The sequence below is a fragment of the Vanessa atalanta genome, chromosome 26 (assembly GCF_905147765.1).
Source record: "Vanessa atalanta chromosome 26, ilVanAtal1.2, whole genome shotgun sequence".
Lineage (NCBI taxonomy): Eukaryota > Metazoa > Arthropoda > Insecta > Lepidoptera > Nymphalidae > Vanessa > Vanessa atalanta.
The window spans coordinates 1232255-1245449 of record NC_061896.1 but is presented as its reverse complement, the minus strand read 5'-3'; the positions used below and the strand labels follow the sequence as shown (position 1 = coordinate 1245449).

Here is a 13195-nt window from a genome sequence, read left to right as displayed (position 1 = left end):
CAAGTATAATTTTATAATTGTTTAATAAGCATACAATAATTTAAATCTAGTACAGCCTTTGACGCAAATTAAAAAAAAACATAAAAAGAAACAATCACACGAAATATGCACCACACTAAATTCTCATCAACGAGGTATATAAGTCGAAATCAAATATAAAACTAATTTAAAAATATAGGATTATTTTATAATTGTCAAAAAAGAAAACAAGGCAAGTGCAGTTTCCATCTGTGAAGCTTCAAGTTGAATCAGGGAGGTACTGTTGAAGTTATAGAGGCAATTTAAAAGAAGTTTCGAAAGACACATTCTAAACTTGAAATAACTGCAACTGAGATAGAACTACATATATATAGTACTGAACACAGTGTTTTTTTATCAAGGAGTAAATAGAAACTAACGTGAAATAAAAAAAACTAAGCAGGAGTAATTAGTTTTCATTTATAAGAGTTTTCTTGTATTATGAGATTACTTTGAACTATAAAGAAAACAACTAATATTCTTTCTCGGTTAGATTAATTTACATAATTTTGACCAATAGCGATTACTTTATCATATTTAAATCTGCAAGAGAAAACATTCGAAAATAACAAATCCATAATGTTATTCATAAATAAATGGAGATTGTTTATTTTGTAAACGATTGGCATACCTAGTAACAGAATTGGCAAATCGTTATAAACTTTTGAACAACAATGATATTATCTGACCCAGAAACCTACTGGTTACATCGTCTATTGCATCAAAGGAAATTATCCGCTGTTTTGCGAAGTTGTCAGGACTCGCATAAAAGATGGCGATGGATTCCCCTCAAAGGGTTTAATCCTGTTTGAAGTTATCACAATAATAGCGGGGGCAGAACGCTTGGAGATTTTGAGGATTAGAAAAATAAATGATTCCGTACGTTCTGTTCATATCTTTAGATTTATATTTCATATTTGGAATATTTTTATAATAAAACGTTAGTTAAGAGATTAGGGCTTTTTGAGGACTCTGTATACAATTTTTTTTTAAGTTATTGAATAACAAAAACAGATATCTTTTATTAACACTGTTGTTTTACAATTCTTCTAAAAATATATGTCTTGCGTTTGGACTTGCCAGAATAATGTTGAAGTATATAAAAACAGCAAATGGTAATAATGTATAGGAAGGAAATGATATAATTATAATATTTGGTATTTATATATATTTACCATTTGCTTTAACTGACATAAAACATATTTCCAAATTCCTTTTATCGGTTCTTATCTGACAAAATGTCATTTCACCAAAATATCATAACGACCGACATTAAATTATACAAAAAGTTCATTACTCGTGTATTAGTATTAGTACTCTTAAAATGTGTTATATTTAAAGCAATAATACAAGAGCAGTTTCAACATAATAACATCAAGATAATGAAAGTTATGGAGCACACTAAAATATGGATAAATTTGATGTTCATCTCAGTTAAGGCAAATTAGGTTGGGACCCTTCAAACTCTTAAACTATTCCAGTTCTCGACCCGTGAAATTCTCCAAAACTATATTACATTAACTTTAGCACTGTGTCTTTGTTGGGAAACGTCTGTTGTTCGCCCGAGAATGATACTTCATTTATATGTATTTGTGAAATATGACGTTTGGTACACTCGATGGGAGATCAGATCTCACTATCCTTTATAGTGGTCCGATCCATCTTCAAGCTCAATACAGAGCATTTCTGTTTGATAACAGTATAAGGGAACCAAGTTTTTTTTGTATAATCGTGCCTTTTTGGTGCTGGATAATACTTTCATGATTCCCTGATGAGTTTAATGAGGTAAAATTAGACTAGTCTGATTAATCAGTATAAATCAGTGATACCAGTCATAGGTTGTGGTAAGCATTTGCTTTAGCTCGTGATGTCTAAGCGTGTAAACCTTGAAGAATGACTCGAGAGTGACTCAAGGTAATCCCATCCCAGATAAATATATCCGGTAATACAACGCGAAATTTACAACAAAAGAACACTTTCTAGAAATTTAATTTCAATACAATAGCTTAAGAGCAAAATATACATTTCTATTTAAAATCACTAATAAAGGAATTTAATAACCATAGGATGATACTTAAAAAGGAAATTTTACGTTATCCACGTCCATGTAATTAAGACGGCTTTTATTAATTAATTAATATAACATTATTTTATAAGGAAATATTATTTATGAAAGACGATAAGGAACAAATTGAAAATACATCAAAATATAAAATAAACTCAATTATAAAGTAATTTAACCGAATTCATATTTTTATTTATATCGTCAAAATTTCAGAGTTGTCTAAATGAATATTAGTACTATACATATAAATGAAAAACAAAAAGATAATCCTGAATAAACAAACTATACCTAATCAGATGTTATTCAATTTAATTTAATGTCTTCAAATATGAGCAACCTTCGGCTTCGTCACAGTTATTAATAGCCGTCATGAGCCTTATTCTGGAAGATTGGCAAATTCTTTGACGAAATAATCGACTATATTGATCACAACTACTTTATCATACATTAAATTAAATTTTAACGAATAACTGCTTCGCTAACTTCAATAGTTTTTGGAGTGTAAAACAAGAACCTCCAGTGTCCGAGCGCCTTTGACGCCAACTTTAAAACTATTTCAATTAAAATTTCAAACTTATACAGAATTATGTTCTGTGTTATTAAGTTTGAAATCTAATTATATTATGTGTAATGGAAATTGTTTTTAATAACATTATGTTTTGTTAATATTAAAGGCGATATCATTTTATGAAATAAAACCTGCTTAAATATTTGAAGTACTTAAGTTTTGTCCCATTCTAATAAAACAGTATATAGAAGCATTCATCATTTACTTTATTTACAAACTAAAAAAGTTGCACTTGCATTATAAATTTATTTAAACAAAACGAAAGCGCAATTGAATTGTTATACAGTACCATCTCATGACCAAAAGAAGCAGAAAACCATCAAAATGAAATTATTTTGAATGTAAAAAAACAAATCATAGAACTAGAAAAATGCTAAAAAAATTGGACTTTTTAAACATTTTGCTGTTTAAAACGAGCATTCATGGGCCCAAAAAAATAAACAAAGGCGTTGGCTAATGTATCTACATTTTTTCATTTTGAGAACACGAAATACCATTTAGACAATTATTTGCCTAGTAACTCAAATTGACCTACTTTAGTAGTTTCACTTATATTAAGCGCGGCTTTTTCTTTTTCCTACGCTGAAACATTTGGTCTTGAAACAGAAGTAATTTTATTAATCTGTTTTTCAATATAGCTTTGATGCCTTCCATTATTCTCGTGTCAGTACATGCCTTTTATTTAATAAATAGTCTGATGTAAATGAACATCTTAATGAACCTTGAGGATCACAATTTTTTGATGTTATCGGTAGGCGGACTAGCAAATAGGTCACCTTATGTTAAGTGGTCACTATCAGCCCATAGACAATGGCGCTGTAAGATATATGAACCATTCCTTACATCACCAATGTGCCACCAAAATCGGGAACTAAGATGTTATGTCCCTTGTGTCTGTAGTTACACTGACTCACTCACCCTTCAAGCCGGAACACAACAATACTGAGTACTACTATTTGGCGATAGAATATCTGATGAGTGGGTGGTATTTACCCAGCCGGGGTTACACAAAGCCCTACCAAGCAAAAATGTTATCTAAAATTTAATATATACTACGTGTATATATAAAATTTTAGATAACGTTCTGCGCCTTCATTAATCATCGTATCGCCAAACATCAATATTCTGTATTCCATGTTGGCTTTTTCAGATTGGAAGGGATATATATATATATATATTTAAATTCTTGATAGTAGTTGGACTATCAAATGGAACATCTTATGAGCCAATGTTTATACGCGTATTGGACATTGGCTCTGTACGAAATATGATGCGCGACCAACATTGGTCTACTAAGATGTCATGTTAAAATAAAAACATACAATATTTCTTAAAGTCCGTGTCCGACTCCGCTCTGGACACATGTCCTTAAATAAATTTGTATTTTTACTTAAAAAACTTCCCTCCTCCTCCACTTTCTCTGATTACCTGGGTTTTAAAGACGATGTGTATCACAGATGCGCGTGTGTGTGATATTAATAGTAGAATTAATTAGTTTTAAATTAGTCATAGTTTAGTTTTGTATTAGATACCTTACGAGAACTACACATTCATATTATTAACTCAGTTCTTAAAATGAGAAAAAAAAACACGCGTATTGGACATTGGCGCTCCAGAAATTTATACTTTATTTAACATTGGCAACTAAGATGTTAAGATTTTTTATAAAAACGTGTATTATTATTAAGCTAATCTCGATAAATTGGAAATTTGATTAAATTATCATAATAATATAATGAATGAGGTTATAAGTTTCATATGTATCAAAGGAATTAGGTTAATAACAATGTGATTATTGTATGAATTCCCGAATCATCCTCAAGTATATTCCGTGGCCACGTCTTGTTTATCCAATCCCTGAGCACTACGTTTGATATAATTTACTACGCCTTTGTTATTATTGGTCGGTTGTTGTCTTGATTTGTTTAGTCTTTTATATCGTCTCTATTGTGTGACAATATCTAGTTATTTATCCTCAATATATTTCGTTATTTACAATTTGTCAGTGTATTCTTTAGGTTTTGTACGTACTTTAGTTAATAAAATTACATATATTAGTGTCAGTGTTGTGAAATCTGAGCGTAAATCTTCAGTTCCAATACTTGAATATACTTCAAAGTCAAAATAAAAACCAACTTGAAGAAATTGTACGTTTATCTGATGTTATAATGGTACGAAATTGTGAAGGCATATATCGTCTTTAAGAATGATTCGTGTCTTTATTTAGACGTGTAATTTTCATCACAATAATTCTAAATAAAAAAAGAAATAAAAGAAATTTTCTTTTGTATCTAATAACGTCGCCTCTTTCAGACGTCACTTTTAGTATAGGTTACGTAAGCAGTATTCTAGTAGCGATAATTATATTGACGTTGGGACGTTAAATATTCCAAAAATATATACTTTACATATTATCATTTCCGTATAACAACGAAACTTGTTAATTAATGCCTTTAAAGATTTACTAGAATGTAACAATTGTAATACGACGGAACATCTTGGTAATGCTATTTCCTTTCTCGTGTTGTGGAACTTACACTCAATTATGAACTTCAAGTCATGAGAATAGGATTTAAATTCAACCCAAGATACGTATTAAACAATTCGTTTTAAGAATTGTGTATTTTAAAATTAAATTTTAACGGGTACGAATAGAAATCAATGCAGTCGGAAAAGTATTTCATGAGCTAACTTTTATTATTTTTTGAACGGGAATTCATGATTTATAGTTGTTTAACTTATCAATTCCAACGTTGAAACCAGATATGAATCCCTTGGGATTTGAATAGCAATCTTTGGAATGGAAGTTTGGATCTAATTCCGCCAAGCTGTTACACTGCGTTGGATGGTTGGTGGAACGGATAACTGTTGGCAAGTGGCCACCACCACCAATAGACATTGGTGCTATTCAAAACATTAACCATTACATAGATTGCCAATACGCCATCAGTCCTAGAAACTAAAATAAAGGCTATAAAGTGCTTGTGGTTACACTGTCTCAGTCAACAGTTTGACAGTAGACTATAGACAGATAAGTGGGTAGAACCTACCCATATGGGTATACACAAAGCCAAGAAAACGTACATATTGTACGTAGACAATTTTTTTATCGAAAAATCCTACCTTTTAATTCCTCAAGGGGATTTCGAAATATCAGTCGGAAATAAGAAAATCAAATCCAGCGGAGTTTGTTAAAATAAAAATCAGTCAATTTCTTTTAATACTAGTTTCACCTGTGGCTTTATCTACACGTACGTATTTATGGGGGGTGGGGGGGACACGGGTTTACAGGTTTAGGTGTTCTATGTGATTGTGTATTTAAGACGTCATATCGTAAAAAAATATACTCCTATCCTCTTATCGTATAAATATATCTTTTGATATTTCTAACTAGTGGACCTAGCCTAATTGGCAAGCTCAAAGCTCAATTTTATGGCAACAATTTAAAACGAGTATATTTCACTTCGATATTTTTTTACTTCAAAGATTCTTTGAGTAATGTTTGTTTTGATTGAAATAAATAACGGTAAGACGCATTTTTTCACTGCATGTGTAATCAGTCCAATCAACGTCATATTATGTTCAACTTTAACCATAAAACAAGGCGCATTATAAAATATAAAAACTTCATTCTAGTAAACAAACTATCTTTATACAGACTCTAGCCCATTCTACCTAAAGTTTTGAACAAGCAAGCTTTTGTTAAAAGTTTCAACTTTAAAAAGAAAGCCGAGTTTTCATGTCACAGGAGAGAACTTTCGTCTTTGGTAGTAGGAAATTAACCTCTTTAAGGCGTTGACAATACTACTACGTTTGTGTTCCGTACTTTTACATCGAGTTTGTTACTTGTTTCATTTTTTAACTTGAAGTTAATCTTTACCAGTTGCTTGGTGAAATAAGTTTTATATGGTGAAAGAGATTTTCGAAAAGAATCTCTTAAGATTAAATTGTATGACATTTTACAAGACCGTGTACAGTTTTTTCCAATAGTTTCAGCTGCTTTTGTTTCGAAATGAATATTATAAAATGGACGGTAACAGGCAACGCGGAGTACTTTAAAATATTGTGTTCAAGCGAAGTTATTTCCTTGCCCATTCAAGGTTACATTCATACAACTAAATAAATCAGAAAAATCACTTGTAATTTGGAAGTTCTTCCAAATTTTTACGCGACAAAAAACATGCTTAAACAACGTCGAGCAAATTTTCTCTCAGATCTTGCCCAAACAAATGAAAATATAAACTGTTTTCATTCGATGTTCAATTTAAATACAGTAGTGCTGTAACGGTTCGTAATATCCTACTATTGGGAAAAGGCCTCCACTCCTGTTAAGGAGATTTGGAGCTTATTCAACCAAGCTATTTTAGGCTTAGTTTTATGTGGTTTTTCCTATTTTATCATGTATGTATCTTAATTATAAGAAGTGTCTTGTATATATTATATAAACATATATTTATCTTTATATTATATAGTTTGTGTGATTAAGAAAATTGTTTGTTTATATATACGTGGTAAGCTAACTATGTATATTTGGATTTCTCTATACGCTTAATATATATGTTGAATTATTATTTATAAGCCAATCGGTAAGTTCCTTTAAGTGAACGTTTGTAACATTTTTTTGGAACAATATTTTCAAACCTTAATTAAATTTACATTAAATTCCGACATCAAAGATTTTTCATTGGTAGAAAGCTACATTATTCAAGTGTTATAAATATGCCATATATAAATTATAATTATATCATATAATATTCTTTATTGATAATCTGCATCCGTGGGAAGCCGGGGCGGGTCGCTAGTAAATATATTAAGTTATCCTTTGACACCGAAATGAATTATAACTATTGATTAGGAAGGCAAAACACAGTGAAATGATCTCGTCTCATTGTCGGTTCAATTCCGATAGACAAAACTAAATGGAAGTATGTACAAAGTCATTCTTCACTCTTTAATAACCGTTCCAATCAACCCTTTCTATCTCTTTGTATTTCTCGGAAACCAACCCCTTGCGATGTTTTCACCCCCCGAGCGATTTTATAAATATTTAAAAAAGGTACATACAGTAACTTAGGAAGGAACTCTGCAATTTTTATGATACGATTGTGTGAGAGGGACGGATATTGGTTCGCATGCGAATCAGAAAGAGAGGATAGATAGTGAGATAGAAAACAGGGAAGACTGTAAAAGTTCATTGTTATAGGGTGATTTAGAATTAAGATGGAGGTCTGTTGAAAATTTTTGTACAAGATTTTTTTTAATAATTGTTCCTTTAACAATGCTTTGTGCTTTGTGGCACGAAATCTAAATGTATACATTGGAAAAAGATCTTCTGAAACAGTTGAATTTTATTAAAAATATATTTTTTTTTATAATGGAGAAAGGCGACTGGTCAATGGACCATCTAATATAAATAATAATTATTTTTAATCTAAGCGAATGATAGTTGTTGATCCTGTTGATCTTTGATGTTTAGTTGTTTACATAGTCGACCCAATTTTTAGAGCAAGTTGTTATGCCTATTATTGAAGGTGCAATTAGTATATAAGTATTATTATTGTTAATTTTGATAGCGATTCTTATATAATAATATAAAAAACAACTTTATATACTCAGTAGCGAATATCTAGACGGCGCGATACAGGAAAGTGACAATTCCAATCAGCGCCATCTATTGGTACCCGGTTGTAACATACGTAATTGTACAATATTATAGACGTACCTACAAATCTATACTAATATTATAAATGGAAAAGAAACTACTCTCTAATCATTGCATCTATGTCTGTTATTGGATTGGCTCATTTTAGCTATGACTTTAACTTTACTAAGTATTGCTGTTTGGCAGTACAATAAGTACCGAATGTGTGTATCCAGACGGACTCGAATAAACCTCTTCCACCACGTATATTAAAAGGGTTATAACATCTTAAATCCTCTTGTTGGAAGTACATCGCTGGTGTAAGTAGGCTGCCTACTAGGCAGTTTTACTAGCTTAATATGCTAAACCTAAAAATTTGGAAATCACAAATTTAATCACAGACCTTTAAAAATATTTCCAAGGTTATAAGAAACAATAATATCTCAATATCAACGATATTACAAAAAGTAAACGTAATCCTTATTGAAGTTAACTTTTAACGGTACAACTGTGGATATTCAAATCACTGAACATCTTGAGAATGCTTGACGGTTAAACTTTCAAACAGTTTACAGCACGAATGTAGCGTTTATTTGCGCTCATTTTACTCTAAGAAGAAATACGGGTAAGTGTATTTGTAGATAGACTATCCGATTCACGCGGTTTCGCGTCCCTACTCCGCTGGTCGCATCAATGTCTTAGATAACCTTACTAAATATATGGACTATTTAACTTTTAGATTTGTTCAAAACTGATTGTTAGAGCGTTGAAACAAATTCTCATGTTTGTTACTTCGATAGTCTAAGAAGCGAAGCAAACGGGGCTACTTCTACATTAATATAAAGATGCAAAACCTTCACCAAGTCGAGCTCTATGGATGTAAGTTTAATGTATATTCTTTAAAAGGTGTCCAATTCATATATTATTAATATTTACAGAATTCCGTTTGACTGAATACTATAAAGGTAAGTTTATAAAATATACGTTTTATTTTGCATGGAAAAGTTTTTATGGTGGTCACTGCTCATCACTAGATGGCGTTGTAACATATCAGTTTCTCTAGCAACCGTTCGGCATATATTATACCTATGTTATATTCAAGCGTCTGGGTCATTTTGCTATTATTATATATACAAGAAACGCATTTGAAAACGCAATATTTGTAAGGGTTTGGAGAAATATATCAGCTTCTATTGCTTATTGGATACGGAACTAGCGAATTTGAATAAAAGGTTGTCGTAAAATAGTCGCCATCCTATTATTGCGGGTCGTAGGGTTGGGACGTGTGACGTTTGTCGATAGTTTTTTTACGTTTTTCTATGTTCACATTTGCATGTTTTGTTTTCGATGTAATGAGATTGTATTTGTATCTGCCTATGTATATTAAACGGTTCTTATTTATAAGAATTTATTTCTAAAAGTAGAAAAAGAGTAAAGAGTACATTCTTTAGATTGGAACCGTTTTTTGAGTGGAATAAAAAAGAAATGTCTATTTGTATTTATATATTGCTATAGTTTATATATATATATATATATATAGATATATATATATATATATATATATTTATTTAAAAAGAAGTCACGTGATAAGTAGAAGATTCCCAGCTTTTTAATATGACTACAGCTTTGTAACTTATAAACTTGGGTGCATTTAGTACCATTTTATTAGACACAAGCAAAACCACCATATTAAATATACAAACATACCATAAAACATAATATAAATTGTTCTTGAGTCAGTACCATACTGACTCAAGAACAATTTATAGAATTTAACCAGCCTTGTAGAAACTAATTCGATCTCACGTGCTGAAAACCTACATTATAAACAGAGTAGATAAAAACAATATCGATACTCAGACACATCCCTCAAAAACCTATCAAGGCAACCCTTCAACCGCCATAAACCGAGATCCTAGACATATCTGACCCGTTTGATTCATCTGGGGTTAAGCTCTAATATAAAAACTTTCTTAACACGTTCTCCCGAACAAGATTTTCCGCTTAGGTAATGTCTATTGAACATTTTTTTTTATTATTGTTTACCAAGGGTAAATACGCTGTGCTTGTGTTTTCGTTTGGAAATTGGTGGAATTATCGATGTGCTTATATTCCAAAAGTTATAATGAAATTTCGAGAATTATTAAAAAAAATGGAACTGCCTGTTATTTTTATAAACATACAGACTTCCGTGCGCGGCTTAGCGAGCGAGTGATGAAGTCTCGTGTTAGCAACGTATTCTGATGATCCGTTGAGTAGATAAAGCGTAACAAACAAAAACAAACAAACTCACTTTCGAATTTATAATCTTAGGACATTTTTTTTTTGTTGTGTTGACGATCTTTAGTGTAGTCAACATAAAAATTACAAAAAAGAGTAATTAAAAAACATTCTAATCAGTAATTTTTCTTATCACATTTTCAATAAAAATTATCGTAGAATTTTGTCTGTTGAGCGAAAAATAGTTTTTATAAATAAACAATCAAGTTTTTTTAATTACTTATATTGATAATTCTTCTTACTTTGTAGCACTAATTAGTATATATAATTTACTTACATATAACAGTTAGAGATGCGTTAGCCCGTATCACTTTGTGCATCTGAGCTGGACCGACTTGACACTGATATTCAGCGTCATCTTCCAGAGTAACGTTCACAATTCGTAAATTGTAAACACCGTGGCGTCTGTCACCGATCATCGTGAAGCGTGGGTAGCCTGGTATTACTGATGAGAACCCTGGGGACGAAGATAATTATTACTATTTATTACATATATATGGTTAGTTAATTCGAGAAGACAGATAAGCTTCGAGCGAAGTACCAGTTAATTTTAGTTGGTTTGCTTCACCACGAGAAACAAGTGTAGCTGTATGGGATGATAATATATCTTTAGTGTCTATATTGATAATATTAAGGCATATTTTTCAATACAAGATTATACTAATGATAAAATATAATGGACTTAGTATTTGTTAATTTCTAGACAGGATATATATAAATTTTATTGTACTGTATTGACATACTGTATTATAAAACGGCGGAAAGTAACTACTGAGTTTCTTCCCGGTTCATATCGGTAGAATCTGTTCTCCGGGCAGTAGCTTTACATATATTTTTAATTTACATACCTACTAAAACATGAAGCCAATCGGAGCACAGCAAATCGAAGTTAATGTTGGGCCTTACGATAAGTGGTGAAGCGTCTATAAATGACCCACTGCTGGGCAAGTCTCTACTTGAATGTACGATTTAGAGTTTATTGCAACCCAGTGGAACCATGTGGGAGAGTTTAATGTAACCTCGCGATGTTTACCTACGCCGTTGTTGTGAGATGACAAAAATTAAACACACGAAGGTAAAGGCGCTTGCCGAGATTTTACCAGCAATTGCTTAGGATACACTTATTCGAACTTGTGTTCCATTTCGGTAAAACATTTATTCTTAATATAATTATTATTTAACGAAAACAGCGACACGATATATTGATTGATGAACAATATTAGGTATTGAGTTGTGAGTGAGCGAAACAGAATTACCCAAGTACATACGATAGACTGAGAAAGCACTAGGGCGAGAAAAAAACGGTTGTATTTTTCTCGCTAACAACACTCTGCCAGATTCTCCTCAATTACAGTAATTAGGGGAAGATGGGCTTAATCGGAAAATTTAATTTCATTATGCTTAATTATCGCAATTTCGTTGAGATCTCTTGTCAATCAAGGAATTGGGTCTGTTTGAAATTCTAGGTTCGATTACCGATCAGGGTGATAATCTAAAACTCTTTTATTCTGTACAAATCTGGTACTTAATTCGTTTAATGATTTGGTTGAATAAGTTTTAATTCAGTTCTTAGTTGTTATATGTTTTGTATATTTTTATATATTATATGTACCTATTTGATAGTGTCTTTTTTTCTGTTGAATACCAGCTGCTAGACCAACGAAGCAATTATTTGGTTGAAATAATTAAGGACATGAAAATTGAATTTGAACCCAAACACAAGATTCACGCATTCCTAAAACTGAGCTATATCGGCTGCGTCTCCAATGATTTATAATGAACATTCCCTTATCGTGTACATCTTCAAAACCTAAGGCGTCCTGACTTTCCTCTTATTTCTCCAGAAACTTCCATTCGTGTTATCGCAGCAATAATTCTTAAACTACGGTGTTAAATTATTCATTCGTTCCATTAAAGATTTTATGGTCATCACTGAGACGCAATTAAATAGTAACCGGTGATTTTTATTCCGTTACGCAATTAATGTTCAAGTTTCGCAAAGTCTAACACTTGAATAGAATATTTATATACTTAGGACTATCGATTGGGTCTTCTTGATGTATTTTCTGTTGCGAATTTTTCTGCAGTCTTTTTTTTGGTGTAATGTATTAATAAATAATATTATATGACTATTATTATGGGGCCGACGAGTTCTCGAGCAGCGACCATGGACCGGAAGACGCAGCGTGGGTAGGCCCACGAGGTGGTCCGACGACCTGGTAAAGAGCGCGGTTGTTGCGGGCTGCACAAGACCGGTCGTTGTGGCGATCTTTGGGGGAGGCCTATGTCCAGCAGTGGACGTCCTTCGGCTGAGAGATGAGATTATATGGCTTAAATATAATTTATACACTGTAACACTCAGGGTTATTTTAGCTTACTACCAGTGAAAAAAAATTAGTATCGGATCATTAGTTCTGGAGCTTACCTAATACATACAAACCAACATTTTACCTCTTTATAATATTATTGTAGATTATTATTTGTTATTATTAATTCTAAAATATTTGTTTGAGTTATTGAAGTCGTCTTTGGACAGATTTGGATCCGGTTCGCCGTTTTTTTTTATAAAATAGAACAAACATCTTAACTTTTGAGAAATGATCAATATCGTCAACTCTTTATA

The 13195-nt window shown here is 31.7% G+C and overlaps 1 protein-coding gene across 1 annotated transcript in view; it reads right to left on the bottom strand.

Moving 5' to 3' along the window:
• The window catches only part of LOC125073941 (nephrin), a 238009-nt gene that overhangs the window by 181942 nt on the left and 42872 nt on the right, over positions 1-13195 (bottom strand). Inside the window, exon 4 of the mRNA XM_047685061.1 lies at positions 10850-11029. Coding sequence (XP_047541017.1) covers positions 10850-11029 — 180 coding nt within the window. The remainder of the gene's footprint in view (positions 1-10849; positions 11030-13195) is intronic.